We start from the raw sequence: 22,387 nt of genomic DNA on the forward strand, positions 1-22,387 counted from the left end.
TAAAACCTGATTTTTGAGAATTTATGATGGAAATTAAGACAGTTTTATCTGAATTTAGGGAAAATTTAAAATCTTTAAGAAAATATTTTACACCATCATTTCAGTTTTAAAGAAGTTTACGATTTCATAAAATTGAAAGCAGACTGGTCTTATAGATTCACCACTGACGTTGAGGCAACTCTCAGTAACGTAACGACGATTCGTGCGTAGGATTCCATACTATACGTAACTGTTGACGTACATTACATGGAATATACACATTATCGATTCGATCGACTGACTACTCACAAACGCCCGATTACGTGTGACATCATAGCTTACGTAAGTCGAAAACAAGTATTTGATCATCACCAGTTCTTTTAATATTATATGGGACCATGTAATAAGATAACGTCACTGTGACGTAGCACGTTCGCGAGGGCGTGATGATTGTGACGTGCTCCTGAGGAATGTGAAGAATTTTACAATTTCTATGTGGGAGGTTCATGCGTTAATATTTTCAACTACGTATATATCCTAACTACGGAATCAGAATCATAACTCCACGCGTAACATATGTAGGTATCATAACTCCTGGCAACTGATAAAATTTGAATCAAAACGTAAGAAAATTGTCAACATTTCCATCGTAGTTTAACGTCGGAATGTGTGAGCGTTCGATTGTGAAAGTGAAGAAATTGTTGAATATTTCACCACCAACGCATCACAGGGAATAAAGAGATAGCAAAAAACGACGTCACAATGCAAAGCCTTAAAACGCGTTGAACAAAGTTCAACAAAGAGTCCCATAAAAAGTTCATTTAACGCGCATAGCATAGCATGCAAGCGTAGCATAGCATCTGCAAAACATGGAGAAACTTTTGTTTTCCGAGTTCAAAGAAACTTCAAAACAAAACTCAAGCCCGAAACTTACACCTGTCAGAAGACACGTGCACGATTAATTTTAGTTTTGAGAAAGGTAGGAGAGCGGTGTATAACGTGCAATGGTTAAATGGATTACTTCCTCGATTCGTTGTGATGCTTGCAACCGGACAGACAAGAATCAGTTGAGAAGTTCCTAAACCGGATTATGGTCGTTTCTTATTTGCGAGAGAGAATTCTTTTCTTTATATCACCAATACCGCAAAGTTCGAAGTAAAATGATTTACTACTTGATGAATTTCCCCACAAATTCCCCTATTGTGAGAATGGCAACCAACAGTTGTTTGTGATAAGACTTGCCAGACAGCTGATAAGGTTGCTGAGTTTTCAGACCGACTTTACGTAAAACAGGTGGCGTCTGAACAGGCGGACATGCCTTGCTGTTACCAGGTTTTCAAAGACACTTAAAACTGCATGAAGCCCTTAAATATTTGGCTATTTTCCGATTTTCCGCATTAAGACACCGTGTTTACAGCAAGTCGATAATAACAATGTTAATAGAACTTCCCTTGGCACGATACGTCATTGGGGTCAGCAGGTGCAGATACAGGGCTGTTATCAGCATCTGCTCAACTCCCAGTCTGAGATTTAAAAATTGTTCGAACAAGTATAATTCTGCTCGGTCTGTGATTCATTTCTTTTCGGTTGATTCACAAAAACCTCGATAGGGATAAGTTGGAAAAGTAAAACAATGGAAGTCGGTAGCGAGCGTAAACACCAGATGCCTGATGGTAATTCCTGGCTTCACAGTCTGTAAATCAATTTCGAGTTTGTCTTAAAATATACTCGATGATGACGACGATGAAAATCTGTGGCTGCGATAACATTGGGATTGTCACAAAATACTTGGAATAGACGTCATAAAACACTTGATTGTTTGCTGTTTATTGGTTCTCAAATGAAAGGTAAAAACTTCACGTCACAACAAAACTGGGAAGGAAACAAAAAGGTCGTACTTGGTATTTCATTAGTTTTTCTAATCTGGAACAAAAATTAAAAAACTTCTAAAGCTGGTAAATGGTCCAACACCAACCGTTAGAGGGCGAAAGCAACTCGCAAACGTTAAGCAAAACAATGAACATGAATCCAACATGAAAAATCTTCACACTAAGTTCTTTTTAAGTAAAAACAAACAAAAGACCAACAATTAAGTTCTACGTTAACTTAAGCTTTCAATCCTATTCAACTCAGATTTTGTTGTTTCGAGTTGCTAACTTTCTTTTTCCGTTCAAAACGCAACCCTCACAAATGAAAGTGTACTCGCTCGCTTTAGATTAATTGCATCATGGAGCAGATGGACTGAGGTGCAATGAAAATGTTTGCTTGAACGGCAGCGTGATTTAGCCATAGTCCCGGGTTTGGTAATTATCATGAAAATTCTTATAGCTACTGCGTGAAAAATGTTAACAATTTTTCTTTGTCGCCCCTTGTCGGTGATTTGTTAGCCCAATTTTATCCGTTAAAAGACGCAGTGGAGCAGATATTTAGCAAAAGACTCCGCACGATGGTAACGCTGAAGTGAGGGCAGCAAACCCGTGGTCAGAGAAACGAAACAACTTTCAGGTCGGGAAATGAAATAACGGTGATGGATTTGATGAAGTGAAATGGGAAAATGAGTTGTCCGTTCACCCTGCAAGCACCAACCAAACCCTCTTGTCTGTTCTGCTCCTTTGCTGTTAGTAACGATCATAATCAGTAATTTTGGATACTTTAGAACAATATTGCCTCATAATCTATCGAACACTTTCCCTTCCAGAGCAGAAAAGTGCTATAGTGGCATAGAAAGCAATGACAACGACTTCGTGGTGAGTGGCGCTAATTAAGGGGAAAACTGGTACACTGGCACAATTAACCAGGAGTAGATAGGCCACACAAGTGAAAATAAAACAGACCCAGAAAGCTTATTTGACGATTTACTTGGTTAAATATTAAAAGATCGATACAAGCGACGCGTTTTCCTCGTCTCAAAACTAAGACGAAACTCAAACACCGCACTTTGCTAAAAATAACTTGATGGAAGTTGTAATCATCGTTGGAAGAGGTGAATGTGACGTCATTGTCAATGGCAGAATGGAGAAAACGTCATGTTGAGAGGTCGGAAATAAATTTACAGCTGAGGACGATTTTACAACTTAGAACGATGTGCTGAACTCGTTGTGGATTCTCTTGCCATATCGTATCGAAGTCAATTTCGGTTCCTTTGTTGCAAATGTGGCAACATCGAACAACCACGGCACTTCTCCTAACTTTTATACAATGTGACGTAATAATCCCGCTCTTTCTTATCACAGTCATTATATTTGTCTTCCACTCTGCAAACAGTTTGCGTCACATATTAATGAATAACCTGGGCATCTAATATACGAGTTAAGTATAAAACCGCTCCAACCTGTTTGTCGCGAACAAGGGCCGACCAATAACGCAAGAGATTGATATTGTTACAACTTATTTAGTGGAGTGATTTGGAAGTATCTGAAAGAGGAAGTATCGGTCCGATGCTGTAAGAGAGCTTAAATGATATCGTGTTCAAAGCATAAAAGTATTTTATTCTGTGCTTCAGTTGAATTGAAACTGAAGTAATCGCAGAAGACATCTGTGTAGTGCAAGATGGGACCAAAGCTGAGTTCAGTTTAAGGTGTGGTCCAAGCCTCCAACACGCATCAGCAATGCTGGCAACGAAGGTTGAGAAACTTTTGATCTTCCTTCTAAAGTGCTCTTTTGTCTTGAAGGTTGTGAAAAAAGCGCAATCCACGTTTAGGCTTAAAAATAATTTCAAAGCATAAAATTTTGAAATAACCTTTAGAAAGCTGACAGATTCCCATATTTTAGGTTAGATTTTTCTAATTATGAGGCTAAAGATATTTCTTGTGTACATAGGCTGAAATACGTAGCCGGGATTTATTTTTAAAACACAACTTTTTTCTGCAGTTTAGAGAACTTTTATTAATATATCATTTTTACAAGAAGAAAATCCAACAAAAATGGCGAACATGTGTCCTAATGTCGGTTTTTTCCTCGGATTTGTTGCTACGGTTGGAATCCTCTACACGTTGGCTTCGAAAAGCTGGAAACAGAATTCCCAAGTAGCCTCGCAATCCAACATGTACGGGGTCCATTCCTACGAGGGGTTGTGGGTCCGTTGTACAAGTCCTGTTCCCGGAACCTTCCAATGTGACACCTATGACACGTCCATTCTCGGAATACAGAGTGAGTACACTTCTAGGCTTTCAAAATTTGTTAGTTAATTCTGCATTAGTTAGTTTATTGAGTTTCTGTCTGAGATGTTTGATGATATTGCATGATTACTTGCTGGTTGATTTTACGCCTTTTTTGAAATCTTTTCATATCGTACAGTACAATACACTTACTGTAATTCATGTTAAATATTATTAACATTTTTCTAACCAAACCTATTTTTAAGAATTTCGTTTATATTTTCGTTTGATTTAAATTTTAAATTTGGTCTTTAATTTTAATAATTTAATTATTTATAAAATAAAATATTATAATCCATTATTTTATTTTATTAAAATATTGTATGTGGTATAAATTGTAATTACATAACTAAAGTCTACAGAATTAATTTAATCTTTTCATATCGTACGGTACAATACACTTTACTCATATCAAATATTATAAACATATTTCTAACCAAATCTATTTTTAAGAAGTTCGTTTCTTTTTTCGTTTGATTTAAATTTTAAGTTTTGTTTACAGTCTTAATAATTTAAATATTTATTAAAATAAAATAGTAGTATAATTATGCCTAAATTGTATTCATAATATACATTATTTATACTTACCTTAAATTGATTTGTTGCACATATATTAACTTGAATTAGTTTTATTTTTATTTTTATTTTTAAGAATCCATTATTTTATTTTAGTAAAATATTGTATGTGGTATTGATTGCGGTATAAATTGTAATTACATAACTAAAGTCTACAGTATAAATTTAGTAAATATTATTTAACAATACTAGAGTCCATCTAGCAATTTTCCGCTTTTATTTCTTCTGCTTGTTAGAACGGTTTGATCAAGGCAACTAAACGATCAAACAAATTGCATTTTACAACAATTGATGTTGTTCTCAACATTTATTTCTGAGCAATAATTTTCAACAGTTATTGGATAGTTTATTTTCTTGGCATTACTTTCTTTGACTTAAAAAAAACAAAATTCAAATTTCAAAACCAACAAGTTCCTGTATGTTTCCATGATTTGTAGCAACTCAGTGCAAAGGCTGGACGTAGCTTTAATAACAATATAAGCTTTCAAATAGGCTCAGCACTAGTTCAGTTGTTTCTCAGAAGAGCAATTGTTTGGTCAAAGTTATTGTCAATTTCCCAACGGAGATTGTGTGAGCTACTTGGTTAATTTGCAACTTTGGTGAAATTTGTTTCTTATTCGGCGCCATCGAGCTTGCTCTCACGTCAGATTGTAGTCGTAAAAATATTTCCCCGCACACACACGTTAAGTTTCTTGAGTTAATTTGAGCTTCTTTATTGTTTAGCACTTGCAGTCAGTTGCTCACTGGCAGGTGCTTGTTGATGATACACACATCTAAGTTCGAAAACAGAATGAAGTGAAAAAACATGGTATGATTGTGATGTCATACATTAGTATGGAGAAACTCAGCGCACAATGTCGCCGTTTCAAAACACCCTAAAATCTGTTACGATGTTCATTTGCTTTTCCTTATAAGGTCATAGGAGACCTATGTATGTAGGTGTTGGTGGTACTAGCACTTTTTATTACAAGCTATTATACCGTCACAAAGTAAGCATTGTTAAGTGCTGGCATTGTGAGAATGGGTATAGGTCATGGGACTTTAGGTCAGTCGGAATGATGACGTCATACTCTGCATAAGAATAATCATCATTAACGCGTCATCAATGAGAAGTCATTCCAGCAATGTTCTAGAATCTAGAATAATCGTCCAAGAACATGTCGATAATGGTTGTTTGATCTTTGTGTAAATCAAGCCAGTCGTTATTCAGTCATCAGAGCGGGCAATAAACGACATTTAAAGCGGTTATCTAAGAATCTTTCCTATTTGTTCTTTCCTTTCGTTCGTTTTCGAAGATAAATCAATCAGGCCGTTGCTTAGCGACGGTTGAAAAACTGATCGCTGTATGTGACGTCATACTTTTAACTGAACCAAGAAACGTAAATCTTCGATAGTTGAAGTTTTCGGCATAATTTACTAATCATTATACAGTTGTAGAAGCTTTGATTTTTTAGATATGCGAAAACGTCTCAATCTTAGGACCAATATCTGCGAATAATGATTCGTATTATTTTGTCATATTTGAACTATTACGTCACGCGTTTGCCTACGTGGGGCCATTATGTAAAAACCTGCAGAATATTTTTTGCGTGGGTCGACAATGTTGACATTACTTCATATTCTTTTAAAAATTGCGCCATGGCTGGTTTTTTCTGGGCGACTTTTGTTTGCTTTTGCGTCCAGGATACAATTAGGTCTATTTACCGATGTGGGTGATACGTTTGTTCTCCATTTTTTGAGAAAAAATTTCTTTTATTCCCGAGCACAAAAACCTTTCAAGAAAAATTGAAATTTAGGAAATCCTTTCAAATCATAAAATCACTGACTCGGATATTTCGTTCGCTGTTAAATGAAAAGTGCCGACAAATTTGCGCACGTCTCGATATAGTTGTTGCTGTTGACAGCAAGTCGTTGTTTTGTACAAGCGCTTCTAACGAAATGCTGTAAGACTACATCTGGGTTACTTCAACCAATAGACAGCTTAATTTTCTTATCAATGTCGAACGTGGGGCGGACGATGGTAGGCTGAGCGGCGACGTAGGAAGTTCACAGGAACAAAAACTTTGAGATTTAAGCGATGTTGCTTCAGGGACCGACTTTCGAGATTGGAAATATTGCGTTTGAAAGGTTATTTCAATGTCCGCTGTCATAACTTTTCGTCAAAGAGCGACGTGAAATATTAGTTTATTGGAGAATATTCCACCGAAAAGGAAAAAAACATTGACTTAAAAATTTTAACAGAATAATCTTAGGTGCTTTCATCACAATTAAAAAGAAGTCTCTAAAAGTTTGAAAAGTGAAAGAGCGAACAATGGCGTCAGGTGGAATAGCTTACGTGGGATGCTTTCTCTCCTTCCTGGCGGTGACAGGCATCATCTTCACAACCGCGTTCCCTGAGTGGAAGAGGAATAGTGTCCAGTCGTCCCAGTCGAACTTTATTCAGGTCTACTCGGCCGAAGGTCTCTGGCTGAGATGTACATCCCCTCAGCCCGGACAGTACAACTGTGACATGTATGACGTCGCCATCATCGGACTACAAGGTGAGACAGAATTTTGTGCTTTTTGTTTCATCTGATCGCTTTTTTGTTGTTGTGTAGTTTATTTCGAAAACTTTAAACTTTTAACTAAAATGAATATGATTATGAATTTAATTGAAAGTCGTGGTCCAGAACAGTCCGATGTCTCTAGTAAATCTTCCCGCTCCCACAGTAATGTCTCCTGACCCCTTCTCTGACGAAAACCAGGCCAGTCTGACAAAAATAAAATGACGTAACCAACTAAATGACTGTAACCATTTTATTTTTAGCAAATTAAGACTTTTCTAGAAGGTCGTCGGTGTTTTAACATTCATTTCTGAGTTAGAAATGGAATACCGGGGCTTAATGGTGTGCTTTGTGGTTTCTGTGGCTTAAATCGCCATTTAATGTTCCACCAAGTCGAGCTTTTTGTTCAATAGCTTGAACAGATGAGCAGAGGAAATAATGTTTACGCAAAATCTGCGCCCATACGAGATATTTTCGACCTTTCTCTCAGCTACAATCCGACCTCGAGTTAATAATTAATAGGATTTCTATGGCGGGAGAGGTTTAACGCGTTTCCTCATTTCCACTTTAAACGCTTGATAACGTGACACAACCAACCAATCGGAGGCCTTCTCGTAACGTTATTCCACTTGAATAAATGGTGGGCGGCAGGTTTCAGTAACCGCGTTTGATTGGGAACATCTTTCCACCGCGGATGAATATGACAACGACGTTCGCGACATGCTTGCCATAGTCAGTGACGTCATAGTATGAATAATATTTCTGACGTCAATTCGGAATTTTACGCGGGTAGGAACTTGCATTCTGTTTCAAAAATAGCTTTCAACCGTTTTCTTTTCTCAATTTCCCAGCTGCGATCCAGGGCCTTCGTACCATGATGTGCTTGGCCGGTATCCTCTCACTGCTTGGAACGATCACGTCCATCATCGGTCTCCCGTGCAACAACACCCTCAATGAAAAGAAGAAGGTTCTCACCTTGCGCATTGCCGGGCTCATGCTGTTGCTAGCAGGTACCCCCCTCATCGCTGGACGTCGTCGCCCCCCCCTTTTTTTTGCAGGTTTTAGGTTGCCATGGATACGAAGACGACCAGCAAAAGGAAGAAATGAACTTTTGCGCCAAAAACGGCGCAAAATAAAACCGGGCTAAATCAGACAATTAATTGCGGTTTTCTTTGTTCTTTTTTGCTGCGTCACAATGGACAATTGAACAAACAGCGGGTCTGACCGGTCAGCGAATCATGATGTGTCTCGCCACAATCTGTGCCGTGTTCGGTCTCATCGCCGGTGCCCTGGGCCTCCACTGTATAAGGGTCATGGAAAATTCCAGAAAGTCAAAAGTTTGGACCGGACGGGGAGGCGGTTTTTTAATGCTGTTTGGAGGTAGAACCGTGACGTAATAAAGGCTATGACGTAAAACGTATTGGTTATTAAGTTGAATTAAACGCTACACTGACATCTAACGGTGATTGGAAACAAATTTGCTCCAGCCAAGAATCGGAAGAACCATTTTCATCTGTCATACTCATTGCAAATACAAAATGACGTAAACTATTCATGACGTCGCATCATTTTGAAGTGACTTGGTCACGACTGAGGCAAATCTCAGCCTGTTTGTTCATCTTATTTAATCTGTTGTTATTAATGGTTGTTCCATTTTAATTCTATCATTACATTTTAATGTAATTTTTCAATTAATTTCGAAAACTTTTATTGCGCAATATTATGTGATTATTGCATCATGGCATCCACTCATGCTGGTTTTAAGCTGATAACGAAGATATAATTGTCAAGATTGCGGTTCTTGCGAGACAATGACTATTTGAAGCTGTCTTAAAATCATGTCATTCCTACCAGACTGTTTTAATTGTTCTGTTCAACTTGTGTGATGAAACTTGTAATTGATTGTCTTCATTTTAATGTGCATGTGTTATCAGAAATCTCGTCAATCGCTTCAGCTTTTAATTTCTGCAGACGCAGTCATGTTTTAACGAGTTTACAATTGAACGTGTTTTCTTCTAAAGTATTCACATGTTGGATAACGATCTAAGACACTAAATAATTTACTTTGTTTTATGATAGTAACCTTCTACCAAATGGTAATTGATGCAGCTATAATTTGTGAGCTGTGTGCTGCGTTGCCAATCAGTGTGATGATAATTTTCTACTTGCACGCAGGAACGCTTTGTTTTGCCTCGGTCACGTGGTACGCTGTCGACGTAGTGCGCGATTTTTGGCTAAAAAACGGGCTCGAATCCACCACCTTCCAATACGAGTTTGGAGCTGCTTTATACGTCGGCTGGGTTTCATCGGTAAGGCATTATGATGTAATAATCACCTATTATGATTTTCTTTGACAGGAGTGTTGACCATTGCCTCAGTATCGTGGTACGCTTCTGATGTTGTTCGTGAGTTTCAGCAGCAGCAGGCTACCAACTCGCCATATGTGTATGAGTTCGGTTCGGCCTTATACATAGGCTGGGTGTCTGGCGTAAGTCAAGGGTTGTCCAATCTCTGGCTTTCAATTCGTGTGACGTGGCGTTACCTTTTGTTTTATCATCAACACTGTTTAATTTTTGCATGCTTATGTGGACGTCTTACGACACAAAGGAGACTTATTAACAAAACAAATGTCATAATAGTCAGCGGATGACGGTTGCTTTTAATCAAGCTTCCGTAAATATATTTACAAACAATTGTTGCTTAACGAAAAGTCTCGTATAAAGAGTAGGCTATATGATGAAAGTTACACATCAGTGTTTCCCTGACCATCAAAAAAGCAGAAATCCAATCAAATTAAACCTGTACTTCATGGAAAGAATCCTTGAGATGTTTTTTGTTTTCTACGATTTGCTTCTTAGCGCTTGAATTCGATGTATTGACACAGCAACATAGATATCTTATCAAGCAAAACGAGATTCAGAAATCAAGCTTTATGATATAATGCTTCTATCGACAGGGTGTGGCTTTAATCGCTGGCGCCCTCATGGCATGTTGCACGTGTGGCGGCTCGGATGATTCTGACGACATGGGAGGTTACAAGTACAACTACAAGCCACCAGCAGCTGGCAAGCCTGCTGCCCGCAACACTGAGTACGTGTGAAGAGGCGGAAAGAGCTTAAATAAATTCAAACATTTTCTGGAAACAGTTTGTGCTGAAAGAAACCCAAATCCAGCGCTTAGCTGAGTTTTATCAACTACCGAAATTGTTTCTTTTTCTATGTTCTGTCTCATTGTACAAATTTAATTCTTAAAATCGTATTCAGCTTCATCTTAGTTTGTTTTAAAGAATTTGTTCAGCTGAAAAAAGTAAGTGGCTTAGTATTGGTTTTGTTTCAATGTATAATGTATTTAATCAATTCAAATGTTTCACAAGTCAAAATGTTTGTTTTGTATTTATAGTCACAATAACGAAAATTTTTACCAATTATTACGTACATAGTTTGATACAAAACGCTTGTCTTGAAAACAATAAGCTTAGAGGTAATGTTTCAAACCGATTGCGAGTTTTAAATAACTGACAAACTGTTGCCGAGCCAGAATTATTGGACTCGGATGAGTTTTGCGCATCTTGTAATTTTAAAGCGAATTTGCTGTGAATTTTGTGGCGTTTGGAAGATTAATTTGTTTAATTTGATTTGGCAATTGTTTGTTTAGGTCCAAGTTACTGTAAGTTGACTTACTTGTAACTAACCTGACGCCCACTTGGACTTTCTTTTTGATCGTAGACATGCTAAAAGACTTGTAAATAAAACCAGTATTTGTAAAATGACTGCGAACGTGAACTCACATTGACCCTTTACTTTTATATGACGTCATTGACAAGGTTATTATCATGACATGGAACGATTTGAATTTGAAAAAGATTAAACAGATAACACTATAAAGAATAAGTTAATGGATTTTTCGTTACAAAACACGCGCTCTAATCCACGATGTTCATATTATTATTACAGAACAATGCATGGCAACCACCAATATAATTATCACATCCTTGTATCAAACGATCGTGCGGAAATCTGCCAAACTATAATAACTGCAGCACCGTAGGCCTACATAGAGTAGGCTAAGCAACGATGGAGAGGATAAATTATCCCGCGCACTGATGGTGGGCCCTTTGCCGATTTTAAATACAATAACTTAATTTAAAAATAATAATAACAACGTAAACCAAATATAAACTTTTTGTTAATCAGCTCCAATCAAAACTCTATTTCGTGACGTATTTTCACCAAAACATTCTCTTTCGAGAACAAACTGAGAAAAAAACTTTGTGATTCGCGTAAAATGTAAGTAAAATTGTTATTTTTGTTTTGGTGCTGAGCAGCGTGGAGTCCAGTGCAATCGCATCGGCCTGTACAGTATGACGAACCACCAATGTGGACAAGCGTTCTAGTGACAACCGGAAAATGTAATTATGACGGAACAGGCAAAAACAAATCCGTTTAATTTGTCTTGTCTTACATTCGCTTAAGTCAGGCACGTTCAACCTTTTTCACTGGAGGGCCAAATACAAAATTTTGAATGACAACGCGGGCCACATGATTTTTTCAGAAAAAATTAGTATCATAAAACGACTTTCCTATGCAGTTTATATAGTTAAGAAATAGATTTAATGTAGTCCACGACACGAAAATTTCCATTGCTTTGATGTAAACTGCATCAAATAGTGATGGCTAGTATGAACTTCTAACATTTTGCTGAGCACCACGCGGGCCGCTTGGAACAACCTGGCGGGCCACACTGCGGCCCGCGGGCCACTGGTTGCACATGTCTGGCTTAAGTCAATAAGACGTAATTTAAGCTTGGTGATGTGAACATACGACAACCGCTGTAATTTACAACTGTTTCCTGTTCTGCAAAATACTATCAATTGTGATGTCACAAGCAGTTCTTTATTTGCATCAAAAGCATGAAGCTTGTAAGAAAAGTGGTGATATCAATGCTAAATGAAGCAGAAATTTGTCTGAATTTAGCAAGAAGCTGTCACGGTCAGTTCTTGATCAACATGTTATGACGATGGAGCCAAAAGCTAAGAAATTGTTTTCCTTAAATATTGGTCCACACAAGACATAATACGGCGCAAACAATGCATTGTGTGGTTTATGTTTTTTAAACAAAATTTAAACCATGTATTTATTCAATTATTCAGCATAAACAAATGAGCATCATTTCTTTTAAAATACTTCAACGAAAATCCTCTCCCAAGATGAAAGAATGGAAGCTTGCCATCAGCCGGAGGATTTCAAACGGCATCTGAAGATAATTCCAGCCTCCTACTCGGAGCTGACTTCTGGGAGTCTTCTCCTTCGCCTAAGAGCGTCCATATTCCTCCTCAACTGCGCGAGTTCTGCATCAATTTCCTCTCCCTGCCTCCTAGCAGATTCCAAACGTTCCGCCGCGGTATCAAGTCTTCCACGGATCGCCAGAACATCTCGCTGGAGAGACTCACTCCTCCTCCTCACCGTGGTGGCGAGGTTGTGGACGCGCGCGATGATCGCGTGGACGTTGCTATGGTAAAGAGAATCGCTATCCTGTCGCATCTCAACCTCCGAATCTTCCTCAAAAGCTCGGAGTCAATTTCGACTTAAACTGACCGATCAAGAGGAAATCTCCGTTTTATAATCACTCAACTCGATGCGTCAAATAACGCGCCAATGACGAATATTCGCTTGGCTTTTGTGACGTCATAATCCGTATGCTAATCGTCATGGCACAGAAACTGTGACGTAAAAATGATCACAATGAAAAACGTAAAAAATATTGCAGCCACGTGACTTAGAGCGACAACTGTCCCGTTCAACGCAATAATTGGCTTTGTGACGCATGAAGGCGTTTTATTTCAAGACGTTTACAAGATAATGCAGCTAGTTTATAAAAGTTGTGTTAACAGAAAGACGTTCTCTGCAAGGTGCGGCATCGAAGCTTGAACGGACGCATTGGCAGCTGCAGAAGTCATTCCGGTAAAGATGTGGCAAAACTTTATAAACATGTCCAAGCTAATAACAGCGCAAACAATAATCGACTGGTATCCAGCAGTTCTTCCCATCGCGGTCAATTATGACGTCAGTATCTCTCTTGTTTTATTCCCATGTAACCGCGACCCCCGCCTCGACCTCTACCGCCACCTGGTGAATGTTTATAGAATTAAGTTGCTGAAGGTGAAATAAGCGATGACTTGTAGAGCCAAGAACTGTAGGTTACGAAGTGTGGTTACTACAGTTATATTGGCAAAGCATATTCATTGGTAAAATTGCATGTTCACTTGTTATGAATTATGATACTTCTTCATCTTTTGGAAATAGAATAACAACCAAATTACAACAGTGATAGACAAATCCAACACAGAGAAGCGTGAACTCACGTCTGCGTCCTCCTCCTCCTCCTCGCATATTCCTGGGCGGTGCTCCACCACCGTTGCCGGGTCCTCGCATGAAGAGTTCGATGTAGCGGTGGGCTGCAACATCCGGGTGATTAGTTCTCGCTACTGATTGATACAGAGCGAGATGATCTTTGATACTTACTCATAGTTGCTCCGTCCTTCTGCATGGCGGCCTGCGCATCTTGGTGGGACGCAAACTCCACGTCCGCTTCCCCCGAGACTCTTCCGTCGCGCCCGTATTCGCGGTGGATGCGCACCGGGACTATCGGTGAGAAAAACTGGAAGATATTGATACTGTGATCACGATTTTATAGCTGTTTCGAACACACGACAAAATAGGCGACGATATACCAGAGGTGATCCACTCACATTGCTTATGTCGTCATCACTCGCTTTGAATGGCAAACCACGAAGGTGGATGACATACTGGGATCCCAATCCTCCGTGATCCTCGTAATATTCTTCGTCCTCCGCGTACTCATCGTAGTGGTCGTTGTAATCACCGCCATAGTTTCTTCCACCACCTCCATAAGACTGCTAAGATATAAAGAAGTGTTGAAAAGATTTGTCGTAAATTAAGTTCCCTTTGTCCTGTGCTGCTTGCATGACGTTCAGAGAGAAAAACAACAAAATGAAAAAAATCAAGAAGAGAACGGTTGGAGAAAATAATCACATTGTAAACGACCAGTTGAACTCCCACTTGACATACATATGATACTAATTGTTGTGACCACAGAAACATTAATCCGATTTCAATGTCGATGTTTATACAAATAGTTGAACTCCTTCTTAATCTGCGTGTGATTTGGAATGTACCACAAGCATGCAAAGAAAATAACGAAGCACTAACTTCGTGCCAAAATAAATACATAAATCTTGGGATTATTTATCAATTAAGTCCGGATGTTAATGAGCTCCTCACCTTCATTCCTCCTCTGCCTCGACCTCGGTATCTTGCTGTTCCGTAACCGGGATCATTCCATGAGTAATCTTCCTCCTCATAATCGTCTTCATAGTAATCACCGCCTCCGTAACCGCCTCCTACAGCAAATAACGTCATAAGTAGACCATATGATGGTGATAAAGTCGTGGAGTTCACATTAATGATAACTTGAATTCAATGAGTGATACGACACAAAATTCAAATGTTTAGTAACATAACTAGTAGTAGTAGTAACTAACGCTAAGTATTTCTGTTGGACTTGATGCAAAAATTCACTGAAAATAGCTTAACTTGACCTTTACCTTCTTGACAATCTTCTTGCAACAAGTCATAAAAAATTCATAAAGAGTCAGTAAGTGTTATGTCAGAAACGCATAACTTAACTTAACATAACTTCTGGCAGAAGTGCACATGTAAAGACACAATGTAGACTTACCCCCACCATATCCCATCCTTCCTCCCCGGGCACCAAATCGTCCGCCCCTAATGCCTCTTGCCATTCGAGGGCGATCATAAGGACTTGGACGTCCTCCTCGTCCAAACGAGCGATCGTATTCACCCAAAGCTTGGTTTAATTCACGTCGGTTACTTTTGAATATTTCAATGTATCTGAAATTATAGATCGAGTGTAAGTCTAATTGCCAAAAAGTGACTTTAAAGCTCACACGTGTCTACTTCATGAACAACAGTCTGCATAACACAGATCTCCCAGTTCCCCATAGCACTAAACTTCATGTTGCTAACATTATTTCTCCATAAACTTAAGCCAATACCAGCCACTGTTAGAGTAAGGTTTCCCATATTGATACAACTAATCCACAAATACACATCACTTCTTTAGATAGATAGACAAATACGACCTGTTTGCTTCATAATTACAAAAGTTGAGTCATTACAAATATCATTATACAGATATTAAAAGTTTCCAATAAAAGATATTACAAAGAATTTTATGAGAGTTAGCATCATCCAAACAGGCTACGTTCTATCTACCCAGCTAAAAATAAGCCAAGTGCATTATTTCAAGCACAAACCTCCCAGCTTAACGGCCCGCATGGCCCACCCCCCAACCAACCTGTGCCCGATCTTCTGCTTGTGTTTTGCGAGAGCCCCCTCCGCACAATGCTGCGTTGAAAACTCAACGTACGCCTCCCCCGTGCTTCTCCCGTTATCATCAAGAGGTAAAACGATACCATTAGGAATAATCTCCATACCTTCAACAGTTGAACATTGACTATGGCCACTGCCCTTTGCTATTTCACAACCAACTTTACAATTCAGTTAATAAAAAACAATGCTGTTGTTAAAATTCATTTACAAATTGGACCACTTAATTCAGAAGTGTTCAAAAAACAATTCCAAGGTGTCAAATGCTTAATTTTTTTAGTTTTTATTCACTGCAATAAGAGCAGTGGTAAAGCACATTGCCCAAAATCAATGTTCAATTCAACACGAGCTGACTCCCCAGCCCACCACCGGAACCCAACCCTGATAAAATACCCCTGAAAAGCAGAACATGTTTAGCTCTGAAGACCTTAAACAATAAACAGGAACAAGCTTCAACGACTCTTTTCACCATAGACACATAAACCCCCTGAAAATAGAACTTCCAGTCCACTGTACATTATGGTCGATAACTATCTACGGCTGTCCACAAAACAAAATCAGATTTAAACATTAATTTGAGTTTCCTGTTTACTTTGGTTGAAATTTTGTCCACCAGAGATGAGAGACGCACGATGACCACCACCCAATTAGCGACATTTAAACAAAGAATTAGTGATTACGACACAACAATCCACAAGCTTAGGTCAAATCATTTTGTTATATTTCTACCAGGAACCAGTGTTACTAATTTTGTAACACAGTGAATTAGATTAAACAAAGCCCTATTATTATTAAACAAGTAGCTTTGTTTCACCAAAATCAACAGCTTATCTCAAGAACACACTGGAATTGCACTGATTTTATGTAAGCAGATAAGATTGTAAGTTTGCAACCTAACACCAACCTGAAAAGAATTGAGCTATTTCTTCTTTTGTGCACTGATAGGGAAGTCCCCTCATGCGAATAATGAACCCTCCTACATGACTGGTTTCATACTGGCCATCCCCGCTTCGGTTCAACACATATTCCATTTCGTTAACACTCGACGAAAACACTGAGAAAAATTTAGAAGACGTCATTATTTGATACTATGTCAAGTATTTTCAGTTCATATTCACATGAGCATCAGCAGTAACAACAAATAATCAGACGTATAACCAAGATATGTAACAGAAGTTCAGCAATAATCAACTGTGGGCAACAACAGTGACTATAACGGGACAATATACTTCAACAATTTTATAAATGTTATTGTTGTTATGTTAATGTTATGTTTAGAAAATGCTTAGTTTAAAGCTTAGCTTAGTTTAGATCGTATCATATTGTTTCTATATCACTGCGAACTGTGCGAAGCTGATTACGGCACAAAAAGAACATGTTTCTATTTGAGCGCAGTGGGCTGTTATTCCTACCTTCAATGTAGCGCTTTCCCATTGAACAATGATCTTTATCGAGACAAGCGTTGGCATCTTCTTGACAAGTCACTTCAACGTAAGCTTCGCCACTTGGTCGACCTTCTTTTGTGAAAGTTCTAGAAAAATTTAAACAACACTCATTTACAGTAGTAAGTTAGCAAGGACAATACACAACAACAGCATAGTATTGTGGATCATTTATAACAACAAACATTTAAAGTATATTGCATAAATATGACTGGTTACAATCGGCAGCTTAATGCAATGATCATGTTTTCATAGCGACAAAAACCGTCTCAACCAAATAACCCACCTCCTTATCCCATCTGCACACCCAACCACCTCACAGCAGAGGAATTCCATGATTTGGTCGTCGGTTGCGGAATAGGGGAGACCCCGAAGCCTGACCACAAACCTGTTGTCGGAGCTTCTATTCATGGTTTAATTTATTATCACTTTTATAATGAGAATAATCAATCTAGCTTGGTACCAGGCCAGCAATGATAAAACTAGGCTAAAAAGATTGAGCATTAGCTTTGTACAGGTTAAACAAATGGTCCAACAGGAAGGTTTATAGTTTGCATGGTTTAAACAAAAGATTACAAAAATGCAGACCAGCACTGCTAATATTGCAAGAGATGATTCTGCAATCTTGACAATTTTTATGCAAACATTGTGTGGGATAACAGAACTTTTTTAAGGGATCTATCTGCAGTTTGAGAAAGTGAACATTTTTCAATTGCCCACACATAAAAATGTGAATCATGAAAACACTTAACTACTCTCTTGTTTTTAAACTGCCTGTCTTAAATCATTTCACCTTAAGTAAACGGTACAGGGCTTCCTCTATATACACGAGCTATAACTGAACAGTGGCTAGTAAGTGGCCCAGTTACGAATATTTGCTGTAATGTATGCCCAGTAATGACTACTACTAGATAATTCAATAAGTGGTAAATAAACAGTCGTCCGGAACATTCGGGCCATGGTTGAAATCGATGAAAAAACATTTTCACCTAAAACAATGCAGTGTGATAGGGATCGCCTGCTAACCACGAATAACATGTACTCTTTGGGTTTTAAGAGCTTTTGAGTGTTATACACTGCTGAGTGGTGTAGACTCGGTGCTAGTTTGGCCATATATATAAGCACCTGCACGCATGAGATTTATCAAGAAGCACAACAAACTTTATTATCCCTATGCTTATTTTCAATAAATAAACAAACCTTTGAGGCTTTAACGCAAGACATCACGCCAAAGTTTTCGTCTTCGTACGAATGATTTCTTGTCGTAAACAGCCATATAACGGTACTTTACTATCACCCATCACTCTGTATTAGGCCTAGGCATGTTCTCTATAAGCTGTTGGCCATACTATCCTGGTGTATTTTGTTAACCCAAACTTTGTTTACAGGCTAGCTTTTTCATAATCTGTAGGCCTATGCTTAACGGCATAATTTATTGTTTATTCTGGTTTATCACGTTTAAATTCATACGACGCCGTCCCTGTCGTAATTGATCACGGTAAAAACCGTTAAAGCTGTACCAGTCCCTGATCGCCGAAGAGCTTTATAAAGCTATAAAGCTTATAAAGATAAATCTAAAGTAGATAAAGATTAAGCAATTAAATCACAAAAATTCAAGTTTTCATACAAAAAAAAGTTTTTAAAAAACCGTGGAAACAAACATTAGTGATTCACTGTACCGCGTTCTTTATTTCTTTTCAGTGCACCAACTTGCGCTTTTTCTTGCATTGAAAACCATAAGACTTGAAATGATTTCTTTGCAAATGTGATAAAACACGGTAGGATCTTACACGGGGTCCGCGAGTAGTGGAGTACCGCGACTGCTTAAGCCTTAAGCAAAAGCAAGTACCGCGAGATTCCATCGAAATACCATTTCTCCTTGTGGTTAATCGACTTGTTACAGTTTCGGTAGAAATATAATTTTAGCGAGCAAAACCCCACTGCAAACAAGCAAAAGTTCATAATACCACTCCTGGTGAACAGTCTTAAACGAAAAATAAAAAAAACAAATAAAAATTCTGTTACGATCCGCACTTGCAAAAAGCCCAGCTCGGTAACTTCAGCTTTAGCAATGAAAAATCATCACAGCGTTTTAAGTCGTGGTAAGACTCTCCTCAGTCCGAGAATAAAGATTATCACACCAAATGTAACCAAATGGCAACAACTAATAATGGTTAGCGCGGCCTCTAAGCCATACATTAAATAATAGTTGTCCGAGAAATAGTCGATTAACGCCCACCGAGAGCACGAAATTGTGGTTGGGCACCCATGAGACTGCAGGTAGGCATGAGAATCAATTACATTCGGCTTCCCTTTTTCTTTAACTAAAATCTTCACCAGCAGGCTTGAGCGTTTGTATATGCAGGTTGCACTCGATCAAAAAATAAAAATAGCGAAAAGTGTGATGTAATTAGCAAAACTACGAAAACCGAGCTACTGAAATCTACTCCAGAGACTTGAATGTATTTGAATTCTTGCACCATTTCCTGTACACATTTAATGAAAGGTCTTTTCTTCTAAGCTGCCTGTCTACTCGTTTATACATTCCCTCCGAATCCAAACATCAAGAAAGATTTAATTTCCGCAATTTTATTAATTAGGACTATAGATAATGTAATCGGTTTCTATAAAATACAAAGACATATAAGTTAAACGATTTTATGATAAGTAATCGGGGAATGAACTGAACGGTTGCTGAGTTGACTTTATTCCTGAGTCCAATCAAAAGCTGCGATTCAATCTTACCTCGGTCACCAAGATATTTAGGGCCAACAAGATGACATTACGTTACGTATATACGTACTGTTGAGCTTTTTCTGATTCACAAGACGACTGAGGCTAACTTGAGTCATTTCATCGGCAAACAACAAGTACCCAAGCCAAGGACCTTGTTTTAGGTGGGACGGAAGTTGTTCATTTTGCCGCTAAAAATTCTGTGCGCTAGGTTGATTCTAGTTATTCTTGTGCAACTTTTTCCACCGTTGGCCTTGTTTACTGTGCGGGGATAGGGATAGCCGCAGGGGTTCTTCTATTTTATGCGTGCGCCGGTATGACGAGGTAATTGTGTACGACTGTACCGCACATGAGCACATAGTCTTATGCAAACATTCCTACACACGCATGGAAAATAGAGTGACCCGTACTGTACAGCAATCCGGTGAATTTATGAGTTTGTTTGAAAAAATGTCGTTTTAGGGTAAATTTGCGTTTTAGCTGGCTTACTACTTCCTAGTGCAGAAATAACATTTTTCGTCTAACAGTAAATTGTTAGAGCTTCTCAAGTAAAATTTGTCTATGGCCAACAACGACTGGAAATTTTCTGTGGAAATTCCTTTTTTAACAGAAAGACAAGCAACAATCGCTTACAAATCTTTAAAAGTGGATAAAGAACCCAGAAAATCGGGAATCACTCGAAATTTTAGCCTCCGCGGCAATATTCTATGTGTGTAAGTTGTCATAAAGTTTCACGTTTTAATTCAAGTGTATGAGAATGAAAAGCTTAACAATCGTTGTTTTTTCGTCTTAAAAAGTATGATGTGTTTTTATAAAAGATCAGCATTCAATTGGGTTTGTAGTTTAGTGTGATGGTGTCCCATGTTTATACAAGTTTCTATTATTAACTAATCGTTTTTTTAAGACAATAGACTTACTTGCTTATTAAACATTACATATGCTACCGCAAATTATCGGAGTTTTTCTGTTATCTCATCTGTCGTTCTCTCCCATTCAGGTTTTCTTGTGGGAATGCAAATTTAAGTCCAAAGGGATCAAATTAATGCACAAATATAAAATGACGCACTCATGTATATAGCATGTTTTTTAATAAGAATTTTGATTCATTCATGGCGGGAAGAAAAGTGAAATATTTTTTGCAGAGAGTGGCAAGCTACTGAAGCTCGTATACTGCGCGTGTCTGTAAACTCATTATTTGAATTGTTGGCTCTTGTGATTGACACAATTGACCAGTTTGATCCATCGAATCTTGAAGTAAAGGAAGATGCGTAGAAGTTTTCATTTGATCAGGTAAGAGAAAAAAGGTTAAAGTCAAATGTCCCAAGATTTGACATCATAAAAGCTTCGTAGAAATCTTGAATACACATTGTTTTCACACATATTTACTGTCATTTCGCAATTAACGTGTGCTTTAATCTTGCAGATCGTTGTTGCCACACAGAAGATTGTGTTCAGGCACTTCATTGAATTTGTGTCATAAATCTACTCCTGGTGTCACACGTTATCCAGGAATTCACAAAAGGAATTTCGATTTTTTCTTCAGAACGGTAAGCACAGCTCATCCAAAACTGACAAGTGAAATTGATGAAAAAACCGAAGCACATTCAGACAAGCAATTAAACAATTCCCGCTTCAAAGAAGGTTTGTTCAAATTCTTACAGGCTTGTACAGGGATAAAGTTATTGATCGAAATTACTCGCAGGTATCTTGTCACTGGATGAGATTCACCGGCACATAGTTGATGAGAATGGTCGTGATATTGTTGTTATAGAACTGGCAGAAACCATAAACTATGTCAAATATTTCGTTTTGGTCACTGCAAATTCTACGAGACATCTCGTGGTATGAATATCTTTTTTACAATTCCTTGTCTTCAATGGTGATCGTGTCTCAACAAATTAGAAGTAATTTAGTTCGTTTATCTATTCCTGTCTTCCAGCATATGGCTGAATCTCTGAATCGATTTTACAAACAAATGAAACAACCTTCTGACCCATTCACTCTCATCGAAGGCAAAGGTTCATGCAACGACTGGCAGTGCATCGATTTCGGAAATTCCGTCGTTCATTTTATGCTCGAGGATGTTCGAGAAAAGTAAAAATTTATCGATTTGAATTGAATAAAAATTGAAACAATTTGCTGACACCACAACTCTGTGCTAGATACCAGCTTGAGAAACTCTGGCTTCTGGGTCCAAAATTCGATGATTTGACCAAGAACACACCCACCATGGAAGAAATATATGAGCAAGTTTCAAAACAGGGACTTACCCTTTTCTCAGACCAAAAGGATGACTCAGCAGAATTTATCGATGACTTTGACATGAGCAATCTTTGGGAAAGTTCACTTCCGGATGAGGAAGCTGCAAAGGGCGAAAACCCTCCTGCCAAAGATCTTGAAGATGATGAGGACGCTTACATTATTTAACCTCCGCATATTCGTTTTGAATCAAAGACATTACTGCCGACTCAAGCCCTTTTCTTGATAAATTTTTTAATAAAATCATTGACCTTTTTCTGATGGATGCA

At 38.3% G+C, this 22,387-nt stretch overlaps 3 protein-coding genes across 7 annotated transcripts; 2 read left to right on the plus strand and 1 right to left on the minus strand.

Annotated features, from left to right (window-relative positions):
* The first annotated feature begins 3,832 nt into the window (after positions 1–3,832).
* On the plus strand, positions 3,833–11,024 carry LOC143445333 (claudin-4-like). 3 transcript variants are annotated; one of them, XM_076944364.1, is made up of 4 exons: positions 3,833–4,128; positions 8,471–8,635; positions 9,431–9,564; positions 10,212–11,024. In XM_076944364.1, the coding sequence occupies exons 1-4, from the start codon at positions 3,903–3,905 to the stop codon at positions 10,353–10,355; spliced, it is 669 nt and encodes a 222-aa protein (XP_076800479.1). In that variant the 5' UTR covers positions 3,833–3,902; the 3' UTR covers positions 10,356–11,024. The 3 variants fall into 3 exon arrangements, with proteins under 3 accessions (XP_076800479.1, XP_076800480.1, XP_076800481.1); XM_076944365.1 differs by lacking the exon at positions 9,431–9,564 and adding an exon at positions 9,613–9,743; XM_076944366.1 differs by lacking the exons at positions 3,833–4,128; positions 8,471–8,635 and adding exons at positions 4,778–7,252; positions 8,107–8,265.
* A 2,039-nt stretch (positions 11,025–13,063) lies between these two features.
* LOC143445335 (heterogeneous nuclear ribonucleoprotein H2-like) lies at positions 13,064–17,609 on the minus strand. 2 transcript variants are annotated; one of them, XM_076944368.1, is made up of 10 exons: positions 17,413–17,609; positions 17,097–17,215; positions 16,589–16,738; positions 15,653–15,791; positions 15,014–15,186; positions 14,557–14,675; positions 14,004–14,168; positions 13,777–13,912; positions 13,617–13,709; positions 13,064–13,380 (listed from the first exon to the last, which is right to left on the minus strand). In XM_076944368.1, exons 1-10 carry the CDS (start codon positions 17,535–17,537, stop codon positions 13,319–13,321), a joined length of 1,281 nt encoding a protein of 426 aa, XP_076800483.1. In that variant the 5' UTR covers positions 17,538–17,609; the 3' UTR covers positions 13,064–13,318. The 2 variants fall into 2 exon arrangements, with proteins under 2 accessions (XP_076800483.1, XP_076800482.1); XM_076944367.1 differs by having other exon boundaries at positions 14,004–14,171.
* A 2,820-nt stretch (positions 17,610–20,429) lies between these two features.
* On the plus strand, positions 20,430–22,374 carry LOC143445024 (uncharacterized). Of its 2 annotated transcripts, none has more exons than XM_076943816.1 (6): positions 20,430–20,572; positions 21,002–21,149; positions 21,283–21,500; positions 21,562–21,701; positions 21,799–21,953; positions 22,022–22,374. In XM_076943816.1, exons 2-6 carry the CDS (start codon positions 21,124–21,126, stop codon positions 22,284–22,286), a joined length of 804 nt encoding a protein of 267 aa, XP_076799931.1. In that variant the 5' UTR covers positions 20,430–20,572; positions 21,002–21,123; the 3' UTR covers positions 22,287–22,374. The 2 variants fall into 2 exon arrangements, with proteins under 2 accessions (XP_076799931.1, XP_076799932.1); XM_076943817.1 differs by having other exon boundaries at positions 20,431–20,568.
* The last annotated feature ends 13 nt before the right edge of the window (positions 22,375–22,387 follow it).

Source organism: Clavelina lepadiformis, chromosome 2, assembly GCF_947623445.1.
Source record: "Clavelina lepadiformis chromosome 2, kaClaLepa1.1, whole genome shotgun sequence".
In the NCBI taxonomy this organism is placed as follows: Eukaryota; Metazoa; Chordata; class Ascidiacea; order Aplousobranchia; family Clavelinidae; genus Clavelina; species Clavelina lepadiformis.